Below are 27466 nucleotides of genomic sequence, written 5' to 3'. Positions count from 1 at the left end.
ATAACACAGATGTTCACTTACTTTCTGCACTGTGAGTGATTGCTCAATGACCAATACAATTTTGAAAAGTAAATGTTTGTGTTATTAGTTAAATGGATAGTTCACCCAAAAATTAAAATTCACTCATCATTCACCCTCAGTTGTTCCAAACATGTATGAATTTCTTTCTTCTGCTGAACACAAAAGAAGATATGGGTAACCAAACAGTTGATGAGCCCCATTGATTTCCAAAGTATTGAAAAAAAAAAATACTATGGAAGTCAATGGAGTCCCAACAACAGTTTGGTACCCATATTCATCAAAATATCTGCATTTGTGTTCAGCAGAAGAAATGATGACAGAATTTTCATTTTTGGGTGAATTATCCCTATAAGTCAGCTTGTATTTCTTTATAACTGTGAGTTAGATTGACGAGTAAGAATGTTTGAGTAATAAATGCAGAAATCCAGAAGCGTTGACAAACATATTCTTGTGATATCAACTTCTCCCTCTCTACATGTCACTATTAGACCCACAAAGGATGATGCAGAGGAAGGTTTGAGTTCAAACAGCAGCGTCGCTTTAACAAAATGAAACAAACAAGAGACTCAAAGTATCAATGTTTATTAAACACAGGCAACACCAGACAATGAACTAAAGAAACTGAGGGCATAATATCCACAAAATAATGAACTAAAATACAAACTGGTGTGCTTAATCATATAATGAATTGCCATGACAACCAAGGAACATGCAGGAACATAAAACAAAGGAAACAGGAAACAAATAAAACATACTTAAAGTCTTTGAAAACAAAACAAAAACAGACTAAACGTGACATTACCTTTATCTCACAAACACATTAACCTTCTTACTTTTTCTACATTAATAAAATATTTCCCTCAAAAACAAATCTCTAGGTAATACTCCAAAATAGTGTCGTTTGTGTGTTCTGTGCCCCTATAATTCATTATTGATAAAAGTAACTTGTTATTGAACACAGTAACATTTAAGAGCTTATGTTAAGATATAAAGTGTAAAAACTTACATTTTTTACATAAAACATTAATTTCATTTCTCAATATTTGTTTTCAACATTTTACACAACCTTATTCATTACATTTCCCTTGGGTTGTATAGACTACTCATTTATTTGGTAACAGTAATTAAAACTTTCTATTTGAACTTCATTTTAAAATGCAATTTATTTCTGTGATGGTGAAGCTGAATTTTGGGCAGCCACATGATCCTTTATAAATCATTCTAAAATGTTGATTTAGTGAAACATTTTTATTATTATCAATGTTGAAAACAGTTTACTGCTAAATATGTTTGTGGAAATCTTTTTCTGATGAATAGAAAGTTCAAAAGAATTTCGTAACATTATAAATGTGTCTTTTGGTCAATTTAATGCATCATTGCTATATAAAATATGAATTTCCAAACCTTTGAGTGTTTTTCTTAAATCCTTTATGCATTTTCTGAGACACTGCAGACATTTGTCCCCGCATTTTTACTTTTTTTCTGACATAATATTTAAGGGAGTGACATCATCAATGGTTGCACTAATTTTAGCCTCTCTTAGCCTTTAACTCTGCTCTGGGAAAAGATCATAGTGAAGCATTGTGAAAGCATAAGAATATTGACTGTAAATACTGCAGTGGGGAGCAGCTAAATGTACTAAGGCCATATTATGTGCTGCTATATATGTGATATGTGAATCAGTCTAGACTATATGTGACCCTGGATCACAAAACCAGTCACAAGTAGCATGGGTATATTTGTGGCAATAGCCAACAATACATTGTATGGGTCAAAATTATCGATTTTTCTTTTATGCCAAAATCATTAGGATATTAAATAAAAATGTTCCATGAATATACAAAACATTTATTTTTGTGAGTGAATGCAGCATAATCGCAAACATAAATGGACAACTTTAAAGGCGATTATCTCAAATGTTTAGATTTTTTTGCAACCTCAGATTCCAGATTTTCAAATAGTTGTATCTCGGCCAAATATTGTCCTATCCTAACAAACCACACATAAATGGAAAACTTATTTATTCAGCTTTCAGATTATGTATACATCTCAATTTCAAAATATTGACCCATGTGACTGGTTTTGTAGTCCAGGGTCACATATGTGTCATTTCCATACTTGACTTAAGCAAATTAGACAGACAGTTATTCACTGTGGTCAGGATTAGCTTATAGGGGAGAGATGGCCATGGTGGAAAATAAAAGAACTCTACCCTTATTGCATATCATTTTACCAGGTTCCAGTCAGCCATGACACTGATTGTTTCTGAGATGTTGGCACTTGTGTCCCTCCCTCTTTAACTGTAGAGGGTTTACTCTCTTTGGACTCTACAAAGGCAGAAGAAGTGAACCACACCCCCGTCTCACACACTTTTGACAGCCCAAATACTACCAGAAACCAATATCACTCAGATATGCTCAGCAGGGATACCTAAAGGCACAAACTGTCCTACAGTGTCATGATGGGTACAAGACAGGTGTGATTTTGGCCCAGATAGGTGACTTAAGTCTGGGACCCCTCCTCAAATCCTGAATTCATCCCAATGCCGTTAAGTCTTTCTTTAAGTTGTATGGCTCCAAGAAAGCACCAAAGAAAGAGAAAGGAAGAGCGAGGGAGAGGGATTCTGGAGAAGGCGGGAGAGCTTGTGATACTTTGGCGGGGGTTGCTTCATTGTGATTGGACTGAAAGGAAGACAATCTTGGGTTCCTTGGGCTTCATCCTTGAGTAGACCTGAAGAAAAATAATCAGCACCATGAAATCAAAGCTCCTAAAAAGAGAGCCAGAATTTAGGCATGAGACTGCAGGACACAACCACAGACTCAAATACATTATTATATCATATTATATATACAAGCAGATATAATATATATATATATATATATATATATATATATATATATATATATATATAAATAGTCTCACATGCTCACCAAGGTTGCATTTCTTTGATCAAAAATATTATTACAATTTTAACTTTTTCTATTTTATTGTTAAAATTGAATGTATTCCTGTATTGGTAAAGTTGAATTTTCAGCATCATTACTCCAGTCATCAGTGTCACGTGATCCTTCAGGAATCATTCTAATGCTGATTTGATGCTCAAGAAACATTTCTTATTATTATTGAAACAGTTGTGCTGCTTAATATTTTGTGGAAACCGTAAGGAATATTTGAATTGCAAAAGAACAGCATTTATTTGAAATATGTAATTTGTACTAATTTGATACATTTCTTTACTGTCACTTTTGATGGATCCCTGCATAATAAAATTATAATTTATAAAAAAAACAAAAAAAACACATACTGTCACTCACGTTTAAATGGTAGAATATGTATATTATATACAGAAGGATCATTGATGCATCAGAACTCACCAAGACCCACGTTGTCTTTTTATACACCTGTCAGAGCGAGTAATTGATGGATGAACAGACAGAGAGATGGATGGATGAACGGATGATTGGATGAACGTTGATGCAGAAGAGGAGAGAAGAGGGAGAGAAGACAAAGAGGACATGCAGATGGGAAAAACGATAATGCCATGAAAGAGGAAAGCGATGAAAGAGCACTGAGTGACCAACAAGCCAATATTGGTTTAAATCCGCAGAGGGAACACTGTGTTAAGCGGAGGGAGAAAAGCTGGTAAAATTAGAGTCCTTTAGCTTCATCACACAGTATGAATCAAAACAAATGAAGCAGAGCTAAAATGGCTCAGGGTTTTATTCTATTGTCATGTAAAATATCTTAATATGTAACGAAAGCAGCCAAAAAAATTCTTCTCATCTAAAGTTTTATTTATACGCAAGCAATTTTGTTAAGATAACTGTGGGTCATGTCTAAACTAAACATCTGACGCTGCAGGGTATAACACATGAAACACCATCTTGTCGGTATGGTGTTATATATTTCTATGTTCACTCAGTATGATTGACACTTTCAAAAATTATATATACAGGTCCTTCTAAAAAAATTAGCATATTGTGATAAAGTTCATTATTTTCCATAATGTAATAATAAAAATTAAACTTTCATATATTTTAGATTCATTGCACACCAACTGAAATATTTCAGGTCTTTTATTGTTTTAATACTGATGATTTTGGCATACAGCTCATGAAAACCCAAAATTCCTATCTCAAAAAATTAGCATATCATGAAAAGGGTCTCTAAACAAGCTATTAACCTAATCATCTGAATCAACTAATTAACTCTAAACACCTGCAAAAGATTCCTGAGGCTTTTAAAAACTCCCAGCCTGTTTCATTACTCAAAACCGCAATCATGGGTAAGACTGCCGACCTGACTGCTGTACAGAAGGCCATCATTGACACCCTCAAGCAAGAGGGTAAGACACAGAAAGAAATTTCTGAACAAATAGGCTGTTCCCAGAGTGCCGTATCAAGGCACCTCAGTGGGAAGTCTGTGGGAAGGAAAAAGTGTGGCAAAAAACGCTGCACAACGAGAAGAGGTGACCGGACCCTGAGGAAGATTGTGGAGAAGGACTGATTCCAGACCTTGGGGGACCTGCGGAAGCAGTGGACTGAGTCTGGAGTAGAAATATCCAGAGCCACCGTGCACAGGCGTGTGCAGGAAATGGGCTACAGGTGCTGCATTCCCCAGGTCAAGTCACTTTTGAACCAGAAACAGCGGCAGAAGCGCCTGACCTGGGCTACAGAGAAGCAGCACTGGACTGTTGCTCAGTGGTCCAAAGTACTTTTTTCGGATGAAAGCAAATTTTGCATGTCATTCGGAAATCAAGGTGCCAGAGTCTGGAGGTAGACTGGGGAGAAGGAAATGCCAAAATGCCTGAAGTCCAGTGTCAAGTACCCACAGTCAGTGATGGTCTGGGGTGCCATGTCAGCTGCTGGTGTTGGTCCACTGTGTTTTATCAAGGGCAGGGTCAATGCAGCTAGCTATCAGGAGATTTCGGAGCACTTCATGCTTCCATCTGCTGAAAAGCTTTATGGAGATGAAGATTTCATTTTTCAGCACGACCTGGCACCTGCTCACAGTACCAGTTTACCACTGGTAAATGGTTTACTGACCATGGTATTACTGTGCTCAATTGGCCTGCCAACTCTCCTGACCTGAACCCCATAGAGAATCTGTGGGATATTGTGAAGAGAAAGTTGAGAGACGCAAGACCCAACACTCTGGATGAGCTTAAGGCCGCTATCGAAGCATCCTGGGCCTCCATAACACCTCAGCAGTCCAACAGGCTGATTGCCTCCATGCCACGCCGCATTGAAGCAGTAATTTCTGCAAAAGGATTCCCGACCAAGTATTGAGTGCATAACTGAACATAATTATTTGAAGGTTGACTCTTTTTTGTATTAAAAACACTTCTTTTATTGGTCGAATGAAATATGCTAATTTTTTGAGATAGGAATTTTGGGTTTTCATGAGCTGTATGCCAAAATCATCAGTATTAAAACAATAAAAGACCTGAAATATTTCAGTTGGTGTGCAATTAATCTAAAATATATGAAAGTTTAATTTTTGTCATTACATTATGGAAAATAATGAACTTTATCACAATATGCTATTTTTTTGAGAAGGACCTGTATAAGTGGAGGAAATCAGGCCGAAGCCCTACACAGGCCTATAGCAGCCAGAATTTGACAAGTAGGGATGCACGATACATCAGCCACTGTATCGGTATCGACTGAAATATATGTTATTTGTTTATATTATCGTTATCAGCCTGATAAGAAAATTTGGCCGATATATTAAAGCCAATAAATAATGGATTATTTCCTTCAGCTGAAACATTTCAGATGACCACTGTTCACCATGATGGTTTTGAATTGCTTGAAATATGATTGCAATCTTCTCTCTGTATCTTCTTTCAAAAAGGAAGATACAGTTAAGTGCAACACGTGTAGCACAAGTCTGTCATTTAGGCTACATAAAACTATAATGAGAACATTATAAATGTGTGCTTGGGAAATGTCTTTTAAATGTGAGACTTTTGTCTTTGTAATCAGGCTCTCAAAAATTATATATAAATTTGGTTTATTGGGCAATATATTTCGGTGATCGGCTTTCAAATATAATTAATTATCGGAATCAGCCACAATGTTCATATCGGTCCATCCCTGTAGACAAGATTTTAAAACAAAGTATCTCAAATGATCTCCCTCAGCAATCTAATATATTGTATAGCTGTGAGCTATCACTGTTTATTCAGAAATAAAGCCATTTTTGTGGTGCGGGGGCGTGGTAATGCAAAGTCTACAGCTTGGGAACAAGTGCGGAGACGAGCAGGGATAAGGAGGTCAAGGGCATGATAACTAACACCTCTCTCTAATTCCAGTGATTGGCGGAGAAACGGGATATAAGCGCCCCGCAGACCTTGGACAGGGAGAGACTACAAGTTTGGAATGTGATTTTGAGTTTGTGTTTGGATGCGAGGCTGAACGCCAGAGTTGATTTATTTCTGTTATTTTTGGAGACAAAATAAAAGGACTCAGTTTTTCTCGCCACCCTGACTTCTTCGTCATTTTTATTTTGAATGGGTTACACTGGTGTCCGAAACCCACAACAAAGAAGTTGGCACGTCGCCATGCAGTCAGCTGTCAGCTCAAAAAAACGCTGCTTACGGAGCTAGTCAAGTCGCTCGTCGGTCTTCACCAGACTCAACATCAAGCGCTGATGGACCTCAGACTAAAACAGGTATATCGTTTCCGTCTGCTGGTCCAGGCACAGGAGGAAGTTCGGCTGGTCATCCGGAGCTTGCTTGTCCGTGAGGTCTCCCCAAAGGCAGGCCCTACCATCTACCACGTACCGCTGGTGAAGATGGGTCCACAGGACGACCCTGAGGCCTTTGTGGACCTCTTTGAGAAGACAGAAGAGACATGTTGGTGGGCGCGCAGCCGCGCACCCAATGGCCGGTGCGCCTGATCCCGTTGCTGTCCGGGAAGACACAGGTGGCAGTGCAACAGCTACCTCTAGCGAACCTCCTGGCCTACAACGATCTGAAATGGGACATGCTTCATTGGGTTGGCCACTCCCCGGACCGACATCATCAGTGCTTCCAGTCAGTGGAGCTGGGGAACAGCGGCCGACCTTTCATGATGGCCCAACAGCTCCGGGATGCTTGCCGCAAGTGGTTGATGGCCAGGACACACAACGTTGAGGAAGTGGTCGATTTGGTCAATCTGGTGGTACTGGAGCAGTTCATTGCTCAGCTGCCATGTGGAATGGCCAAGTGGTACCAGTACCACCACCCAGCGTCGCTGAATCTGGCCATCCAGCTGGCTGAAGATCATCTGGTGGTGTGCCCCGGGGTCGGCGAGCCCATAGCTAACCTCTCTCTCTCCAACCCATCTCCCTCTCTTCCTGCTCTCTCTCTCTCGCCCTGTTCCCAGGTCGCGGAGCAACACGCCACAGTGTGAAAGTTTTTCCCTGTGGAATAGATCTGGGACACGAGAGGGCATGGCAAAGAGCACTCGAGCCACCGCTCCATATCACCTTTCTCATCTCCAATCTCTTGGTCATCCTTCTGCCGCTGGGATGGTAAGAAGGCCTGGGCCGGCCTGCTGGAGATCCGGGGACCGGGTCATTTCCAGGACCAGTGTCCAGTGAATGAAGTGGGAAAAATTGATACGGGTCTCCATCTCCCTGTGGGCTGCCCCGATCAAGCCGGCAGTACCAAATACCTGCGAGTATTAAGAGGGGTACATATCAGGCTTTGGGAGATTCAGGCTATAACCAAACATCTGTTCATCAAAGTCTGATGCAGCTAGGGATGTTGGATGCAAGCCGCAAGGTTAAGGTGAGGTGTGTGCACAGGGATGTGGTGGACTACCAGTTAGTTACAATTTAGGGGAAAAATGCATAGAATTAAGGTGGCGGTGATTACCCACCTTAGGCATCCACTGATTTGGGGTACAGATTGGCCAGATTTTTCACAATTATTGGGCATTTTGTGTGCGGATGCCTCTTGGGGAACAGGGCTAGGGACAGGACAAGCCTTGGCTCAGGCTGTAGATGCTGTTCCGGCATACTCACAGGCTGTCTCAGAAGAAACTAGAATGACGGCGAAGCTATTACCAACCGAGTTAGATGACTTTCCTCTTGAGCAGTCTCATGATGAAATGCTCAAAAACGGGTCTGCACCGTCAACGGACAGCTACTGCAACCTGATCAGCCACTCTCCTATCCCTATTTTTCTATTATAAAAGACAGGTTGTATCGGTGGCCCAAGACACCCAGACAAAGGAAGATACAACCCAGTTATTAATGCCAAAAAGCCGTCGGAAATGCTTTTCCAGGCGGCTCCTTGTGGTCACATGGCAGGTGACTTGGGGGAAGCAAAGACACGCTAATGTCTCATGGCCCGATTTTTTTGGCCGGGTATTCACTAGAACATCTGCCGGTTGTGTGCGGTTGACATGAATGTCAGCTGGCTAAGGCACCGGTCATTTAAAAAATGCCATTGCTCCCATTAACCATTAGTAGAGGTCCCCTTCAAGACAATTTGTAAGGACCTCATCTGGCCATTAGAACGTTCAGCACGTGGACATCATTTTGCATTAGTTTTAGTGGATTATGTAACACGATATTCAGAAGCAGTGCCTTTTTGCACCATTTCTGAAAAGAATGTGGCAGACGCGCTGTTTCGCATTATCCCCCGAGAGGGAATCAGGAAGAGATTCTCACTGATCTGGGCACCATTTATGTCACTTACACTAAGCTAATTATATAAACTTTTTGACATTAAATCGATTCGCACCAGCGCCTATCACCCAGAGACATAGGCTTCGTGGAACGATTTAATCGCACTTTGAAATTTATGGTTCTGAAATTCTTAAAAAAGACACCAACATTTGGGATAAATGGCTCGAAGCCCCTGTTGTTTGAGGCGCAGGAGGTTCCACAAGCCTCCACTGGGTTTTCCCCATTCAGGCTTCTCTATGGGCATCAGCCCCATGGGGTGCTTGACATCATTAGAGAGTACTGGGTGGAGGGGCCTTCAAATAGCCATAGTGAAATTCAGTATTTCATGGACCTCCAAGCAAAACTCCACACATTGTTGCGGCTCTCTATGGAGAATTTGCTCCAGGCATAGGGCAGACAAAGTCACCTGTACAACAGGGGCATTCAAGAGCGTCAATTTACACCGGAAGATAAAGTGCTAGTCTTACTTACAACGTTTAGTCCTAAGTTACTCGCGAATGAGGTAAGATGAACGGACTCAATCTTTTAAAATGCTGGAATGAGGTGACATCGGTTGAGTTAGCAGTGGTCGTTTTGGCAGAGGAAGATCTCAGACCAGAAGCAGCTGTCAGAACCAATCTGCTCGCTCTTGTTTCGGGGGGAGAAAACCTCACTCTGTGGCAACTATCTGATTTAGCCAAGTTGCAAGCAGATTTTGCTGATGTGTTTTACCCCTACCCAGTTGCACAGACCTCATAGTCAGAGCATGCTAATGATCCATGGGGAAATGGCGCACAGCCGTCCCTATTGTTTACCTGAACACAATAAAAAAGTGGCACAGGATGGATTAAAGGCCATGCTAGAGTTGGGTGTAATATAAGAATTGCATAGTGACTGAACAAGCCTAATAGTTTTGGTATCTAAAACGGACGGCTCTGTCTGTTTCTATGTTGATTATAGAAGGGTGAATGCTGTGTTGAAATTTGACGGTTATGCAATGCCCCAAGTTGATGAGCTGCTTTCTGAGTTGAAAGCTCTCAAACAGAGAGACCAGATACAGCACCATTGAAAAAGAGTATTTGGCTATTTGGTGGGCTGTCCTCACACTCTGTTTTTACCTCCTGGGACGGGCATTCACTCTCTGTTAGGACCACTGTTCGCCCCTCCAGTGGATCCACCTTATATAGGACACCAACGCGCAGATCACCCGTTGGCATTTAGCTTCACAGCCTTTTAAGTTCAAGGTGGTCCACAGGCTCTCTTGTTCCAGTATTTGGCTGAGAGGCAGGATATAATCGCCAAGTAGACCTGGGAGAGAGATACCTTACACTTTGGACTGTGTTTTTGAGTTTGAGTTTTAACACCTGAATGGATTTATTTCAGTTATTTTTGGAAACAAAATAAAAGGCCTCAGACTTTCTTGTCACCCTGACTTTTGAACTGTTTACAATGTTCATATGCAGGAAATACTTGCTTTCATTGATCTATCCCAAATTATTTTTCAGAGAATAACAAATCGGCCCTCGGAGGGGATCGACACACCATGGCGAAGCATGGAGATCTAGAAGACCAAGGCGGATTCAAGGAATCTGAGGAACTGGATGGCTTTGGCAGAGGAGGAGGGAGAAGGAGCCTGGGCGTGAACATAGGCAGCACCAGCAGTGACAAAGGCTACTTGGGCAAGGCGGAAGGTGACTTTGACTTGACCAGTGGTTGAGACAGGGCTTAAAAGTGGGTGGGGATCAGAGGGTCCAGGAATTAACACAGGGTAAAATATATATCAGGGCTAGGGGAATGGATGGAACTCTGCTCCACAATGTCCACCTCTACCACCACTCCATCAGAGACTAATGTCGATGCCGTCTCACACACCTGGTCAGACTCTGCAGGCTCAGACTACAGGTCTATGGTGTACTCTGGTTCACTGTCCATATACATAGAAAGTGGACATTGGCTCAGGCTCGAAATCCTGGATGGAAATAGGAGCCGGCTCACACACCTGGTCAGACTCAGCTGGAATTGACTCTGGGTTTGTGGTGGGCTCTGGCTTTTTGTCCTTAGCAAGCTTAGGCACTGCCTCTAGGTTTGTGACGGGTATGTGGAGGTGTTGACTGTATTCTGGTTCTGGGTCAGTGAGGTTCGTAGATGAGGACATGGACAATGTTTAGACATATTCCAGGCAACAGAAAATGGCTTCTTGCCAACTAAAATTATCTGGTAGGTCCAGTGGACCATAGTAGTTCTCTTCCATCCTATAAATAGATTTCAATGTGTCTTCATCCAGACAGGAGTGCTAGGCTAACTCACAGAACCAGGCCGAGAAATCCAACAAAGGAAGACACGCAAGGGCACTAAACGTAGCTGCTTTGTCCATTTCTCTAATTTTATTCAATGGTTCAGGGTTCTGTCACAAGATGCTGTGTATAGAATCCAAAGATTCAAAAATGACGCGTGAAGCAGAATGAATGATACAAAGAGACTTTAATAAACACAGAGTATATTCACATTACACATGAAACCTTGATGTTGATGACCATGAACTGAGAGAACTAAGGGCTTAAATGGGACTGATAATCAACAGAACAAGGCGCAGGTGCAAAACTCAATCACAAACTATGGTAACAAACAAGGAACGAAAACTCAAGGAAAATTAAACTAAACAGGGCTGCGTTTCCCGAAAATATCGTTAGTCAACTATGGTCGCAAGTTCCGTTGTTAACAACATAGTTCAACAATTTGGCTTTTCCCGAAAAACATAGTTCCAACGAACATTCAGCATCAAACAGCATTGCAAACTTACGTGGTTGTAACTATGGCTCTCGAGCTGTGGTTAGAAGCATAGTTTCTTGTTAAATGATATGTGGACCAATGGATCACGCTCTTGGGCACAATAAGCAACCTAACATTCTCTACATTCCATATCTTTTATTTTATTTTAAATATATGTACATTTTATTCTATATATTTTAGCATATCAACAATCAGTGCCAATTTTATAGAATGCGCATGTGCGTAAAATGCACAAGAAAAGTAGAATAATGTATGAGGGAACCTGCGATAAAAAAAAAAAAAAAAGATGCAAAATCACATGGAACAAAAACAGTGAAGTGGTCATTAGGTGCCATGTTCGTTACAGCAGTATCTTGGAGATCTCGAATACATGAATTAGTATTATTAACTAATTAGTTATTACTCCTCCACCTGCACATGATGTCATTTGAAGTCTGTATGTATGACAGTGACAGCATAATTTTCCTTTAAATTTTTCACCATTTTTGGATTTAGTATTTACATCAAGTAGCCTTACACTACTGTTCAAAAGTTTGGGGTTGTTACTTTTAAAAAAAAATGTTTTTGAAACAAATCTCTTATGTTCACCAAGGCTGCAATTATTTAATCAAAAATACAGTAGAAACAGCAATATTGTGAAATATTATTACAATTTAAAATAACGTTTTTTTTATGTATTTCAAAACGTAATTTATTCCTGTGATGGTTAAGCTGAATTTTCTCCAGCCATTATTCCAGTTTGCAGTGTCACACGATCCTTCATAAATCATTTGAATGTGCTGATTTGATGCTCAAGAAACATTTCTTATTATGATTATCAATGTTGAAAACAGTTGTGCTGCTTTTTTTTAAGATTCTTTGATGAAAAGAAAGTTGAAAAGAACAGCCTTAATTTGAAATACAAATCTTTTATAACATTGTAAATGCCTTTTCTGTCACTTTTATTGCTAATTTCATGCTTCCTTGCTGAATAAAACTATTTTTTTTCTTTCACCCCCCCCCCCCCCACACCTTTTTTAATGGTAGTGCACATTGTGACAAATTAATTTGTACAGTACAAATAATATGCAAAAATCTAAAAATCCCAAATCCTAAAAAAATAAGCAAAATGTTGTTTAAAAAAAGTTTTAGATGTAGTAAAACTGTGTGTGTGTGTCACATCAAGTTCCTAAATGTATTTTAAATTCAAATTCAGTTTAAAGTTATTACAATGCAAATTAATTTACATTCATATATCAGTTGACAAATGCCTTTTATTTGACTTAATTTTATTAAGCACTGTTTTGAATGCTGAACAGCTTCGAAATGCAGTTCATGCCAACCAGCCAAATATAATATAAAGCAAAACAATAATGTTTACAGCATGATTGTAACTTTGATTGTGCCCACCTACATGAAGCCAATAGGGTTAATATGATTAGTTAAAATATTAACTTCCATCTCTCTTTGTGAAGAAGTGGTGACAGCTCCAACTTACAAATTGATAAAGCCAATGTAGCCATCATTTGTTATAAACCTCTGACCTATTGACTCCTTTGGTTTGCTGGTTGTGACTGGATGGCCTGTGTTTGTCCATTAGGAGCGGGCGGTAATCCAGGCGTCCAGTGGGGTGGGTGTGAAGGGTAGAGAATACACTTTTCAGCTCTTCCTGGCTCTGGCACACTCCCCACAGCTGTAGTACAGCACCCAGCTCAGCTGCAGACAGAAGCCCAGTGCTGGAGCCATCCAGCCTGGCACAGGCCTTTCTAAGAGCCCTGGCCTTACGTTGGAGCTACAACAACAAATTCATATGTGAATATTCATATATGCATTCACACATATTATTACCTATAAACAATGCATCACCTTTTTCCTGATCCTGCGACTTAATGTTTCCAGAGTAACAGTTTCTTTAGTTTCTCTGGGAGTCTGCAGAGCAGCTGCCATATTCGACCCATGCTTCCATATTTGACTCTGGGATAGAAAAGGCCTAAGGAATTCTGTGTAGGATACACTGACAGAAGAAAACGAATTTATGACAAATTCCTTGAGGACATGAAATGCTCAGGGGCCGTATTCACAAAGAATTTTATTTTACCACTAGGAGTACTCCTAAATCACACTAAAATATTTTAGCTAGGAGTTTTCTCTTAAAAGTTATTCACGACGCCTTTCAGACCTACTCTTAGTAAGGAAAAATGACAATGCCTAAACTAAGAGTGAGTCTCCGTTGCTATGGATGACGTCAATTCTCATGCACGAGCTTCCTCGCAATGATCACGGTGATTGGTTGTTCGATGACAGGGCCATCATGCGGAACATAACACAGTCGCAAAAAATCATGGAATTACGTCATCTAAATATGTCTGTGTCCTACACAAAATAATAATAGTAATGTCATCGAAATGCATATATAATGACATGTTTGTGCAGGCCCCAGTGAAGTGTAATTCTAAAAAGGCAGAGAGAGAGAGAGAAAAGTGGTGAATTCAATTAAATTAAATCAAGGTAGCCTAATACCCTAATGAAACCGCCACTTGCCCAATAATGAAAAACGACACTTGCATTAACACTTGCTTGGTTAATTGACATCCTATTAGTATGGAAGTTTCCGCCACTGAATAAAAATAAAAATAAATAATTGCGACTTTTTATCGAGATATGAAGTCAGAATTGTGAGAAATAAAGTCGCAATTGCGAGATATAGGAAGTCGCAATTGTGAGATAAAAAGTCGCAATTACCTTTTTTATTTTTCATTCTGTGGCGGAAACAAGCTTTCATAGCCTAAATAGACTAGGCTACTTAAAGCAAGGAAATGTTGCTCCTATTGAAGTAGCCTAATGTAATAGTTGAATGACGGTGGATTATGAACTCGCCAAAACGGAAAAGAAAGCCTAACTGGACGCAGGATCAGTTACTGCTGCTGGCCCAGTTGGTGCTGTAAAAAAAAAAAAAAACATAATAAAAGGGAAATTCGACACTGGGATGTCAAGCAAAACTAAGCGTGAGACATGTGAGAGATTTTGTTTGCAGATCAATGCAGCTTTCCCGCTTGTGTCGCGGACCCCGGACGACTGCGAGATTTTAAGATCCTTTGTGAATAGGTCTTAGTGAGTTAGGAGTCCTCTCGACTTCTTTTAAGCTGTCCCAGACTTAGGTGCTACTTTTAGGGCTAAAATGCTTCGTGAATTACTCTTAGTGAAAAAAATTAGGAGTCCTAAAGTTAGGAGTGGCACGCCCATTATTTTTAGGAGTTGCTCCTAAATTCGCCAGTTAGGAGCTACTTTTAGCCTTAAAATTCTTTGTGAATACGGCCCCAGGTGTATTATCTTACAGGATGAATGTGAATTCTCTATAAAATATATTTTAAATGCATTCTTAATATTTAGGTTTGATGGGCTTGATCCAAATTTGGGAAAAGTCATTCGTCACAAACATATGATACTTGTGCTTCCAGTCATAAATAGTTATGATTTATTATTACCAAAACAAGTATGAGGTGTGGTATTATGTAAACCTAAAAAAACTCTTTTCATATTGGCAATTTACTGATAAACAGGGTTTGATTGATAAAACATTGTTGGTTTTGTTTGGTTTTTATACATTGAATACATTATATTTATCGGTTTCACAAACCTTATTGTGTACATATATAAAGTATTTGAAGCAGCAAAAGGGACTGGAACCCCAGTTTTATGAAGCATCCAATGAATGAATGAATGAATGTTTTATTTCCAAAACCATTTAGATTTTATTATTGTATAATGGTTATTAATTTGATTTATTTGTTTGTTTATATATTTGCTTATTATCTCCATTTGTTGATTTGGTAACACTTTACTTGAAGCATTTTATGTATATATAATTATATGTATATCAATTTATTATATATTCTGAACATTGTAATGCAATTATATCTTTTCATGCAAGGCTTAATAAATGCATTAAAATACTTTTATAATGCATTATATATAGAAGCTTCAAGTAAAGTGTTACCGTATACTTAATCATATAAAAAGTATTATGCACAAATGTCTTCTTTTATTTATTAATCTACTTATTGCAGGGTTGATCCTCCATAATGTTTGTTTGTGTGCAAGTGTATCTACCTGTCATCATGGTTGATGTCAAACTTCCTGGCCAGTAAATCGCACTCATACTGGCTAAGATGAACACAGAGACTCATAAGAATCTCTTTAAATTCATCACTGCTAACAAAGCCTGTTCCAAAAAAATCCATTTCGGAGAACTCAGTCCAGAGATCAGAAACAGACAACTCCACCTGTTGAGAGCGAAGGAGTAAAAGGTTCAGAAAATTCTCTAAATAGCATAATCATATATCTCAGCTCTTTTTAACTAAAGAACATTACACCACTGCAGAGGTTTTTTGACAGCACCCCCCTACCTTGGCCCGTAGTGCATCCACTAGTATATCTGAGACGCAGTTGAGTGTTTTAGAGAGGCGCATGAAGTCATTGTCTCCACGTCTGGGGGGATTGTGCTTGGCATTGGGGTAACAGCAGGATTTGGGCGATGGGCCAAAATGACGTACAAACTGTTGAAAGTCCACAGTTCCATCTTGCTGGGTTAACAAAGAGGACCACAACCTCCGAACTTCTCCACGAGTTACCTCAGGATGGAGCGCTAACCTGAGCAGGGTGAGAGGAAGAATGGCAAACAAGGAGAGAGGAATAAATGATGGGAAGATGAAAGGGAGAGATGATAATCTGAATCTAAAGAATACACCTCACTTTCTTAGAAGAATACAAACACTGTACCCTTTAAACCCCCCACACCCTAAAGACCCCCTCATCCCCTTTATTTGAACAGCATTTAAGCTCAAACTTGGCAACCAACAGCACAGAAGCAACAGTTTCTCTCACAAAGATACACGAACACAGTGTCACGCCTAAAGAAAGGACAGTACTGTGAGAAGACGCACTATGAGGGGATCTGACAGCAAATAAACACTCTTCATACAACCCTGATCTTTGTCTGTTATGGTAAACCTGGATATTTAAAGAAAAATGTAGGCTACATTTGGGTTGTAAATTCATACTTTTATTTACAATAAATCTAATTATTTTTTGTGTTAAATAGTTATGCTACTTTAAAGGATATGTATATTTACCTATATACTACACAGTACATATAGTTTAATATACACAATTCAAAAGTGAGGGATTGGTAAGATTTTTATAATGTTTTGGAAGAAGTCTTAGGCTCTCCAAGGCTGCATCTATTTGACCAAAAATACATTCAAATAGTAATGCTGTGGAAATAATATTACATAAAAAAATGATTTGAATATATTTTAAAATGTATTTAATTCATGTGAAGGCAAAACTGAATTTTCAGCAGCCAATATTTTCTATGTTTTCCTGTTTGTCTGATGTCATTATTAAAGCCTGCATTTCATAATCGGAGTATGTGCCTATAGTTTTTAAGGATATTTTATTTATTGACTTATATTAGTATACATTTCAAATATATCCTTAATATAAAGCTTTTTCATTCACTGACATATATAGACATATATAGTTGCAATTATATTGTGTTATGAAATGTGCTTAAAACTTTGGTCACACTTTATTTTAAGGTGATGTAGTTACACATTACTACATGAACTTACTATAGTAATAACAGTAAATTATGCATAATTGTAAGTAACTAACCATAATCATAACTCTATAGTATGCACATGTATTTAATCAATATGATTCTGTATTTATTTGAGAAAGTACAATGTAACTAATGTAAAGTGTAACCGAAAGTTTTGTACTAAACATTTTCAGAGTAAAGTTATGGTCATATTGTTCATTGAGTTTTTTTCAGGCGAATTCTAGTAATTTCAATTGGAATCTACAAGATCAGAAATTTTGTTGTGAGGGCAAAAGATTTGCCAGTGTAAATTTCGCAACTGGTTCAAGCAGGTCACATGAATTTGCCGCAGTGAACAACTGAAAGTTGCATGGTTTGAAAGTGACTTCTGTGTGAGCAGTGTGTTATACATCGCTATACTATTGACAATGGAACTTTATTGCTATAGAAATTTCAAAATGTCTCTATTGTGACCACACCTTAAATAAGCAAATCTCCAAAAGTTGCAATTATCCTTTTTTTAACAGTTTGCATTATTAAAGTCTGACTTAAAGGTGGTAGAACTGTATTTGGTGGATATTCTGAAACCACTTTGACATTTAAAAAAAATAACTTAAGTTATTGTTTCATATACTTTGAATCTAGAGGATTAACATTTTCTGGTGCCTCAGTAGGTTTCTTCAGTTCAGTTTGGGCCTTGTTGTATTGAGTATGTGCGCATAGAATGCATTTGTCTCTGCCTTGTAGGAATCAATCAAAGAAGCAACAGTTTCTCACCAGACACACACGCACACATACACAATGTTCACTGTGGGAGCCAGAGAAGTTGGCACTGATATGTCAGCCAAACCCTCTGTGAACTCGGCTGCTGTAAAGCCTGTTAGTGTCACTAATCTCTGAGCTGGCGAGGAGAGTTCAGTTCACCTTGGACTGGTTGGCACCGTCTCTCTCTGTGTCTGTGCACCAGTGCCACGCCACAGATTATGCAAATCCACTTGCGATGCCCCCCATTCAGACCACGACTCCTTTTAGGCCTGCCGCCATATTCCAGCCAAAAAATGAATAGAGATAAAAGAGGGTGATGTAGAAAAAGAATAAAAAAAAGGGTGGGAGAGAAATCACAAAAGGGTCAAAGGAAGAGCTGGAAAAACAGCACAAGGAAGGGAGGGTTGAGAGTAAATAAACAGATAAATAATTTTTAGAAATGGAGGAGGTTCTCACATGGGGTGAACAGTTCAGAAAAGTTCAGGACACTTAACACGGTTCTCCACAACAACGCATCTAGCTCACAGAGTGAAAAAAAAGAGAGAAATACTTAAGAGAGGCAAAAGAATGGAAATGACAAGTTAAAGGAAAAGAGACAAGGGTGGAGGGGTTGATATAAACATATATGAATCACAGATTCACTAAAAGATCAATTACATGATGCAAAAATGCAATTAATTCAGTCAGTGACATCCTACTGATTATAAGTAACTTTGTCAAATTATTCTACAAACTCGAAAGTAACATTCTACTAATTCTCTCATGAGAGTTAGCCTAGTTGACAGTTGCAAATTAATGAGAATTAGTTACTTGTAGTTAATAGAATGTCTTAAGTGGACTAAATATCAAAATAAAGTGTAAACCAGCTTGTTACCTTGAAAAATATGTTTGAAAACTTTTATTTTAAATAACGAATAAACCCCATGCATTCAAAATATAAATGATAGTACTTTATTAAAAAAATCAAGACAAACAATGAGGTTTAAGCTTTTTAAACAAAACGATACAAAGCAAAACAAAGCAATAAATAAATAAATAAAAAAAACCTGTCATTTTTATTTTAAAACATATGTTTCTAATAAGTAACTAGATAAGAACATTTGGGGCGTGAGTGTGTGCAGTTTACGTTGTAGAACAAAACGTCAAAGTATCGTTAATGTATACAACAGGCTTTATTATACTCATAAATTGAAAATCCCCATTTTAAAACTCCATAGCAAAATCTCGAGGGAACCAGTGGCAAATTAGTCTTCCGGGTTTTGACGTCATCCTTGCACCACTCTATAATAATAATGGTTGCAAGCACCCCTAATTAGAGGAACAACATAGATACACAGTACAGCAATGAAGTTGAAACTGAAGCAGGCATGGGAAAAGCTAAACAACCGTGCAGTAGGCCATAGAAAAACCCACAGCTTCAGATCTTCACCGTGCCAGCAGCTCTCTCAGGCTCCGTGCACCAAATATATTGTTATTCATGGGAAAAAAAGAGCAGGGTGTTAACTTGCACAATTAAGGCATCATTTGCCAAGAGAAAAGGACTACTTTCCGTTGGCATTGTCTTAGAAGACAAAAGAGTGCAAGAGCTCTGTAAGAACCAGAGCTGGGAGACTCGGGTGGACCGCATAGGTCTTGTGAGACACACAAGGGATGCTTGTGTCACGACCGCTGACTCTGGGAGAAACCCAGGACTGAAACCGCAGAGAAAGACTCAGTGATTCGGCATGGTGCTTAAGACAATGAGGAGGAATGCATTCCACATTCCAGCATATAGTCTGTGTGTGTGTGTGTGTGTGTGTGTGTGTGTGTGTGTGTGTGTGTGTGTGTGTGTGTGTGTGTGTGTGTGTGTGTGTGTGTGTGTGTGTGTGTGTTGGGTTGGAGACAACTATATAAATGTTCCCCAGATAATCTTCTGACGTACTGACTATCAAACTGAGATGCTAATAGAAATAATAAAGACATTATGTCTGAAAACAGATCAATTATTCATTTGATATTCAGGCATTCATTCACTGTTACAAGAGCTGTTACTATTAAACTATGCTACTAAGTGTATTTACTAAGTGTTAAATACTGACGTTTTTATTGTAACCAATCACATTACAATAAAATGTTTAGAACATGGAATAAAAAAATGTAAGGGAATATGTTTTTACTTATGTGGTATGTCACCTTTTAAATAACTGGTACATGTCCTCCTGAGTGAGACGTCTGGTGTTTTTCTCATCCAGCTCTTCAAACTCTCGCAGTACATCTCTGTAACGATTTGCCACCACACTCTTCACCAGACTAGAGAGCTGAAACACAATACATGTTCATTAATATCACTGATTACTGTAAGAGTTTTTTTCTTGATGTAAAGAACTCTCCTTTAGTGGTAAAGCAAAAAGCCATTCAAGACTGAGTTGCAATAAGTAAATAGTATTACAGAATCTAAGTCACGGAATTTAATAATAAAAACAAATAATATTTTGAATAATTATACAATAATACTTACATTAAGGATTAAAGTATGTTTTTATGTTTATTATGATTTTTACTATTTTACAGATATAAGAATGGACAGAATACTGCTTCACAGTTATTTCTACCTGCATTATAAATATCTGAGAGATATTCAGATTTTCTAATATTTTGATAGTTCTAGTTATTTCTGATAGAATCGACTCTAGGCTACTATTCAAATTTGTTTGTAAAAAGAAAAGAATACTGAAAAGAATGTGTCATGGTTTTAAAATATTAAAAAGCACAACTCTTTTCATCATTGAAAAAAATATGAAATGTTTCTTGGGAATCAAATCAGCATATTAGAATGATTTCTGAAGGATCATGTGACACTGATGACTGGAGAAATGCCTGCTTTGCTTCAGTTGCTTTCATCATAGTTATAAATTACATTGTAAAATAGATTAAAAAAGAAAACAGTTATTGGCAACACTTTATTCTAGTGTCCTTGCTACATATGTTACATGTACTTACTATAGTAATAACAGTAAATTATGCATAATTACATCCAACTAACCCTCAACCCAATCCTAATCCTACCCTAACCCTATAGTAAGTACATGTAGTTAATTAATATTACTCAGTACTTAAATATATAATTACACTGTAACAGTGACACCTTAAATTATAGTGTAACCCAGTTAAATTACATTGCCATAAACTTCATTTTTTTGAATAAATGCAGCCTTAGTGTGCAGAAGGGACATCTTTCAAATAAAGTAAGACATTTTATCAACCGCTAAAATTTGAATGGTAGAGTAAGTTGAAAAGCAGCTTTGTACGTCTTGAATTTACAATTGATATGTTATGAAACCATAAGAGGTCATACCTCAAGGTCACTCCGATCCTCTTCTGAACTCTTCTCCTCGCCTGTATCATGGTTCAAGGCAGGCTGGGCGGCTGCCTGGAAGAGGCTGGGAACTCCTTTCCTGAGGGAGCAAGAAAAAGGGTAAGTCTTTGAGACCATGGCTTTGGTGTTTTGATTATTTGTGATTACCTCAAACTATGTAAGAGAAACGGAGAGAAACCCTTAGAATGAGCAATCCGCTTTGTGCCGTTCTCGCTTGAGTGGCAAACAGGGAGAGCTACAAGACCTGACACCGAGATGGCATTGCAACGCTGACCGCTTTGAGAGCAACTGGAGTGGTCAAACCATACAGACACCTGACGGTCTTGAAGTGTTAGCTAAACTATGAAGAAGCACATGAGAAAAGACGGACGTACAAAGCCCAGCCTAAGCTAATGTGTTCCCTGTGCGCTTGGATGAGTTCATGGGGGCCGGGCTCGGCTGAGATCTTTTGTGCTCCAGAGAGGACAACCACTCCCCAGGCTTTAGGGCAGCGGTCTGGGCCATCTCAGGGCCACAGTCCGAACGAGGTGGGCGGACCGCTGGCTTGAGAGGTCACGGGCTATAGAGCAGAGTTAGAAGCACTATGTAAGGGAAGAAATAGAGAGGGACAGAGAGAGATGGTGAGATTTAAAATACAGAGGTGCTTCAAATAATGTTGATAGCAGTTCAAAGAGGCAAACGGCATGTGACACTGACAGCAAGAGGCATTATGTTTGTGTTTGTGCATTGTGTCGATGACAACGTGAGCGTGCCTATGGGATTTTCTCAAGACAAACTGCTCTTTTCAACAGATAAGCTGACCTGAATGAGCCAGGAATAGCAATAGGCCATGACTGTATGGTAAAATAAGTGTTTACTAAAAGCTCTGTGAGAAAAAGTTCCTGAAATGCTACTAAACAAAGGGTAAGTCTCAATTTGCCAAACTGCTTGTCACACAGCAGGACAAATACAGAACTAAATATTAGTGGAACTGTTCGATGCTGAGGGAAGAGACCTTGTGACCCAGCCACGGACATCTCAGCAGGACTCCCATGTCCAACAGCCCTGCCACAAAACCAACCCAGCAGGACGTGACATCCGTGTTAAGCCAAATATACACACCTTAGCTTATCATAAACAGACACTCAAACGAAAAGTGCAATGAGTCAAATATCCACTGAGTCAGGTCACAAGACCTGAATTTCTTACTCTGAAATCTAAATGGATCCCTTGCTAACATTTTCAATTTAAAATAAATTTAAATAAAATGTTTATCTGATTCTATGTTAGCTACTCCTATAAATAAAGGTGTGTGATGTGATGATGCATTTAAAAGTAACTAAAAATAATATAGTAATATAGTAAAAAAAAAACGTAAAAAAAAAAGAAATAAGCAGTTAGTTATTTTACTTATATCTATTGTACCCTGCTATTAAGAGTAAATAAATTAACAGTTTTTGCATTTGTTTTTCAAATAATCATTTCGTGGTAATTCACATGCGTCTCTTTTATGCCCATAAGGGCATGACTCTTAAGTTGACTTCAGAGAAATTCAAAACCTTTTAGTCAAAAAAACTTTTTTTATTGATAAAGTGATGAATTCGTATCTATCTATCTATCTATCTATCTATCTATCTATCTATCTATCTATCTATCTATCTATCTATCTATCTATCTATCTATCTATCTATCTATCTATCTATCTATCTATCTATTGAGCTATTTATTTAAGAATTGATTTATTTGAGATTTTAATTTTTATATTAAAATATTTAAAAGACAGTTTCTACAAATATTAGAAGTACGATCGGACTGGAAAAAAGTATTAATTGTCATGTCTAATGTTTTATAATATGATCTGATTGTTAAAAGTCTGCTAGTGACTCGATTCCACTGTGTTTTGTGGTCTAGGACTTTTATTTTGATATTCTTTTGTCTGGCTGTGTCTGGGTTTATTTTCCTGTGGTTAAGTTATTGCAAAGCCACTTGAAGTCAAGCCTGCAAGGTTGGCCAAAAAGAAAAAAGCATAATGCCTTCTATCCCTGCGGTATGCGGTTTTTTTTTGACAGCCCATCAGCTAATCTTCAACATGTTTGCTCTTAAACATTAGTTTTGGATTGATCTATTTTTAGAGTTTACACAGAAGAAAATTCTGTTTTATAAGAGAAGTCACAGACAATTTTCTGACAGGTATGATTCAGTTTACGACACTTCTTATTCATTTATATGGTATAATGGTATAGTTATTGACTGTCGCACAACTCTAAATGAAATTCAATGAAGTCAAGGCTGTATATAAATATATATATATATATATATATATATATATATATATATATACATATATATTTACCCCTGACTGTGTCTCAAACAAAAGGGTTGTCCCTATTCTTTTAATAAGTAATGGGTGTGTTTTGGGCGTAACGTGCAATAAACCAATCAGAGTCTCATCTCCAACTCCCTTTAAAAGCCAGTTGTGCTCAAGCCATGGCGGATTGCTATTTGCATGGCGGAATTTGCAAGGGGAAAGACTGGACGTTTCTCCAGAACAGACCATCCAGGGGACAAGCCGGATTCCACCATATCTTTATTTACACAATGATAATCTTTTACATTGTAATACTTTTATGTTTAATATTTGGCATGTTTGTGTGCTGCGCATCCCTGTGTAAGTAATAAGCAAAGTGTAAACGCTTTGTGGACCCGCCTATAGGCTCATATTACTAATGTGCCCTTTAAATAACAAAGAATACTGCGCTATTTCAAGCCTGTACAAACCTCGTTTTCAGACCAGCATGCCCATGGGCGAACAGATGGGCACAAAAGCATTTGCTATTTAAACTACATTGTGCAGGACGTGAAAATGATAACTGCGTCGGCCTGAAACTACCAAAAAACACTTGTGTTGCTCCTGGCACCGCATTGCACCGGGTGTATGATAGAGCCCTGGGTTTCGTTCGCCTTTATAAATTGCCCTCCTCCCCTATCCACTCCGCTCTGCAAGTTCAAGTATGATAATATAAAGATGGCTCTTGAATTTAAACTTCTTACATGCTAGATACTATTTAGATTGACATACATGATTGCCACCCAAGTTCAGATCTGATTCAGACGAATTGGCAGACCCCCTCTCTGCTAAGACGACTGATCTTCAGAGGATAGACAGCATGTTGTTTTAACAGACGAGGGGTCGGTTGAACTCCTTGTGGACCCACTGTTCGCCACAAGCGGAGATAGAGGGATTTGAAATTTAAAGAAGAGGGAACTTGAAGGAGGAAGGAGTCCCATCACTTGCAGAGACGAGATGCCCACAGATATAACTGGTGAATGAATGGGCTGCTTATTTCGCTTTTATATCATCTCGTCTGAGGATGGATGGACTGAATGAGGGAGTGAAAGAGAGGAATAAGTAGATGCACATTTATCACGTTTGGACTGTATTGTTCTGTTTAATCTGGGCCACCATCTGAGAGCAGGAGACGTGTGTGTGGAGAGAGGAATGTGTGAAAGAGACTACAAGAGCCTCATGAGTGAGCTGCAGGGGCTCAGACTGAAAATGTGTGTGTGTGTCAGTGTGTGTGTGTCTGTGTGTGTGTGTGTGTGTGTTATTATTATTAAAAATCTTTAAAGGGACAATTTACCCCAAAAATTATAAATAATTATGTCATTATTTACTCACTCTCATGTCATTCCAAACCTGATAGCATTTGTTTCTTCAATACAAAAGAAGATATTTTGAAGAATGTTGTTTTGAACCCCACTGACTTTCATTTATTTTTTGTTCCGCTTTGGATATGAATGATACATCAAATCAGAAGGCTTGTTGAAAAGAGGTGTACTATTATTTTTCCAAGCAATCAGTCTTGTGATTTGACTTCCAATAAATCCACTACAGTTCAAAAGTTGGGTAAGATTTTTTAAATGTTTTTGAAAGAAGTCTCATGTATTTAGATAAAAATATATTAAAAACAGGAATGTTGTGAAATATAATTAATTACAATTGGTTCAATCATTCTAATATGGTTATTTGGTGGTCAAGAAACTTTTTGTCTTATTATTAATGTTGGAAACAGCTGTGCCGCCTTATAATTTTGAGGATACCGTGATACATATATACAAAAAGTAAATTTTGATGAATATAAAGTTTAAAATAACTATTTATTTGGAATAGAAATCTTTAATAACATTTTAAATGTCTTTTTAACTGTCCCCTTTCTGTCACCATAGATGGATGGATGGATGGATGGATGCCCTAATGGTGGAAGAAGAAACGCGACAGCTTTATGTAGGTGTGTAAACACAACGACTGACAAACAAGAACTGAGACACAGTCAGGGGTATATATATATATATATGCAAAGACGATGTGATCATCGCACCTGGCCCACCTTTACAGGTACTCTGCCCTGCCCCATCTGTGAGCCAGTGGCATCGCTCTCTCCTTTCCTTCTCTCCTCCTTCCAAGCACCAACCTTCTCCCTGGGCCAGCTCAAGGCTTGGTTACATCTCTCAACACTACAAGAGTTAGGTGGCTACAGCCGGTCATCAGATGGGCACCCCCCTTCCTTGGTGTTTCGTCGATTTAAGCCCATAACACCTCGGGAGGGCTCGACAGCAGATCCAGTGTCCTGGATCTACCCCTGCTGACCACCACCCAACTCTATGCCGTTTTTAGTCCTTCAACAGGTTTGCTCTGCCACCGCACCTCCCGCTGTATCCAGATCCAATTTGATGCTGTTTCCGCCTGTTCAGTGACATTGCCTATCAGCCATTTCCTGGTCATCCCTTCAGCGAGCAGGACGAGGCCGAGGGACGTGAGAGAACGTGAGAGGCGCAAGGCCGGTGGCGTGATTAATGATGAACGACACCTGTGAGACGCACAGGTCTCGTATCTCTCACCGAGGAGCGGAAGCATAAAAGGAGGAATGACGACTGTGAAGAATTGAGAGAGGAACAGGCCTGAACCTGTGTTTTGTGTTATTTGTGTTTTATTATGTGACAGCAGTCACATGTGAGGGGCTGCTGTCTTTTACTTTAATTTAGTATTCGTTTTATTTTATGTCATTAAATTGTTAGATGTTCGCTGGTTCCCGCCTCCTTCTTCCCTGAATCTTAAACATTGCTACAATATACACACAAACAAGAGGATGACAAGGAACGGGGACCTATACCATAAAGCCGGTTTAGGTGGCTAGCCAGCTATGTTTCAGTTTAGTTTGCGTCAACCCTGGGTTTTAGGGACCATTAAAGTGGTTTAGCAGTGTTCATCGCCATAGTAACTTACGCGCCACGGCTAACCTGGTCCGGGGCAGGTTATGTTCTAGGTAAGAGGTTGCAAACCAAACTTGGACCAATCAGCTGTGAGCAAAGTGACACATGTCTGATGCGATAAAGTCACTCCACCTGTTTCTACTCCAAATTAAAGGTCACTACATAGCAAATGATTTTTAAAGACAAAATCGTCTGGTTTTTAGTGATGCTTATTTAGAAAAAATAAATTTGTATGATTTAGATATTATTTATGTAATTATTATACCCTTTATCAATCACACATGTACAATTTTAGTTCATCAATTATTATTACGCAGTTTAAATGAATAAATAAATAAAGGATAAATAGAATTTCAGAGAAAGTTGATGATCAGAATCATGGTACCAACAAAGCCTTGTTGGATTGGTTTGGTTTTGTCAACTCTAAACTAATCCTTTAACCCTGAGTTTGTTCAACTACCATCATGGTACAGGCCCCGGGTGTAGGTAATGAGTTGTCTTGGAACCAAACAAGTCAGCTATGGAAACAAAGGCTAACAGGAACCAGAGATGGTCTTATTAATGGGAGATGGCTCTTCCAACTTGGATCATGTGTGCCTTGATAACCACAGCCTAATCACATTACAGCCTTGACTTCATTGAATTTCATTCAGAGTTGTGCGACAGTCAATAACTATACCATTATACCATATAAATGAATAAGAAGTGTCGTAAACTGAATCATACCTGTCAGACAATTGTCCGTGACTTCTCTTATAAAACAGAATTTTCTTCTATGTAAACTCTGAAAATAGATCAATCCAAAACTAATGTTTAAGAGCAAACATGTTGAAGATTAGCTGATGGGCTGTCGTTTCATTAAATGATAAGCCGTTTTCCCACAAAAGCAGTTTATTCAGTGTAGTGAAGCCTCTCTCCCATTGACATCCATTAAAAATAAGAAAATTAGACATGACAATTAATACTTTTTTCATTCCTATCCTACTTCTAATATTTTTTAGAAAATGTCTTTTAAATATTTTAATATAAAAATAAAAATCTCA

General features: G+C 38.6%; 1 protein-coding gene and 1 long non-coding RNA gene across 5 annotated transcripts in view; both read right to left on the bottom strand.

Moving 5' to 3' along the window:
- Positions 1 to 587: 587 nt before the first annotated feature.
- LOC143714061 (EF-hand calcium-binding domain-containing protein 6) overlaps positions 588 to 27466 on the bottom strand; it is a 50742-nt gene continuing 23863 nt past the window's right edge. Inside the window, exons 13-20 of one of the 4 annotated variants that reach the window (XR_013195398.1) lie at positions 21153 to 21252; positions 19991 to 20115; positions 17978 to 18087; positions 15858 to 16101; positions 15562 to 15734; positions 13318 to 13465; positions 12996 to 13243; positions 588 to 2751 (exon numbers count right to left, since the gene is read on the bottom strand). Coding sequence is in view for 2 of the 4 variants with exons in the window: in XM_077204997.1 (XP_077061112.1) it covers positions 12974 to 13243; positions 13318 to 13465; positions 15562 to 15734; positions 15858 to 16101; positions 19991 to 20115; positions 21153 to 21252 (1060 nt within the window). In the remaining 2 variants the exon portion in view is untranslated. Of the gene's footprint in view, positions 2752 to 11144; positions 13244 to 13317; positions 13466 to 15561; positions 15735 to 15857; positions 16102 to 17977; positions 18088 to 19990; positions 20116 to 21152; positions 21253 to 27466 lie in introns of those variants that run through there. The other 3 variants (XM_077204998.1, XR_013195397.1, XM_077204997.1) reach the window with 3 other exon arrangements.
- Positions 11145 to 11784, bottom strand: LOC143714076 (uncharacterized). Its single transcript, XR_013195401.1, has 2 exons — positions 11662 to 11784; positions 11145 to 11560 (listed from the first exon to the last, which is right to left on the bottom strand). It is a non-coding gene; the product is annotated as an uncharacterized LOC143714076 (long non-coding RNA).

Source organism: Siphateles boraxobius, unplaced genomic scaffold (genome assembly GCF_051911475.1).
Source record: "Siphateles boraxobius isolate OS27281-9 unplaced genomic scaffold, OSU_SipBor_1 53, whole genome shotgun sequence".
Classification (NCBI taxonomy): Eukaryota; Metazoa; Chordata; class Actinopteri; order Cypriniformes; family Leuciscidae; genus Siphateles; species Siphateles boraxobius.
Note: the sequence above shows the minus strand (reverse complement) of the source record. Positions and strands in the feature narration are given on the sequence as shown.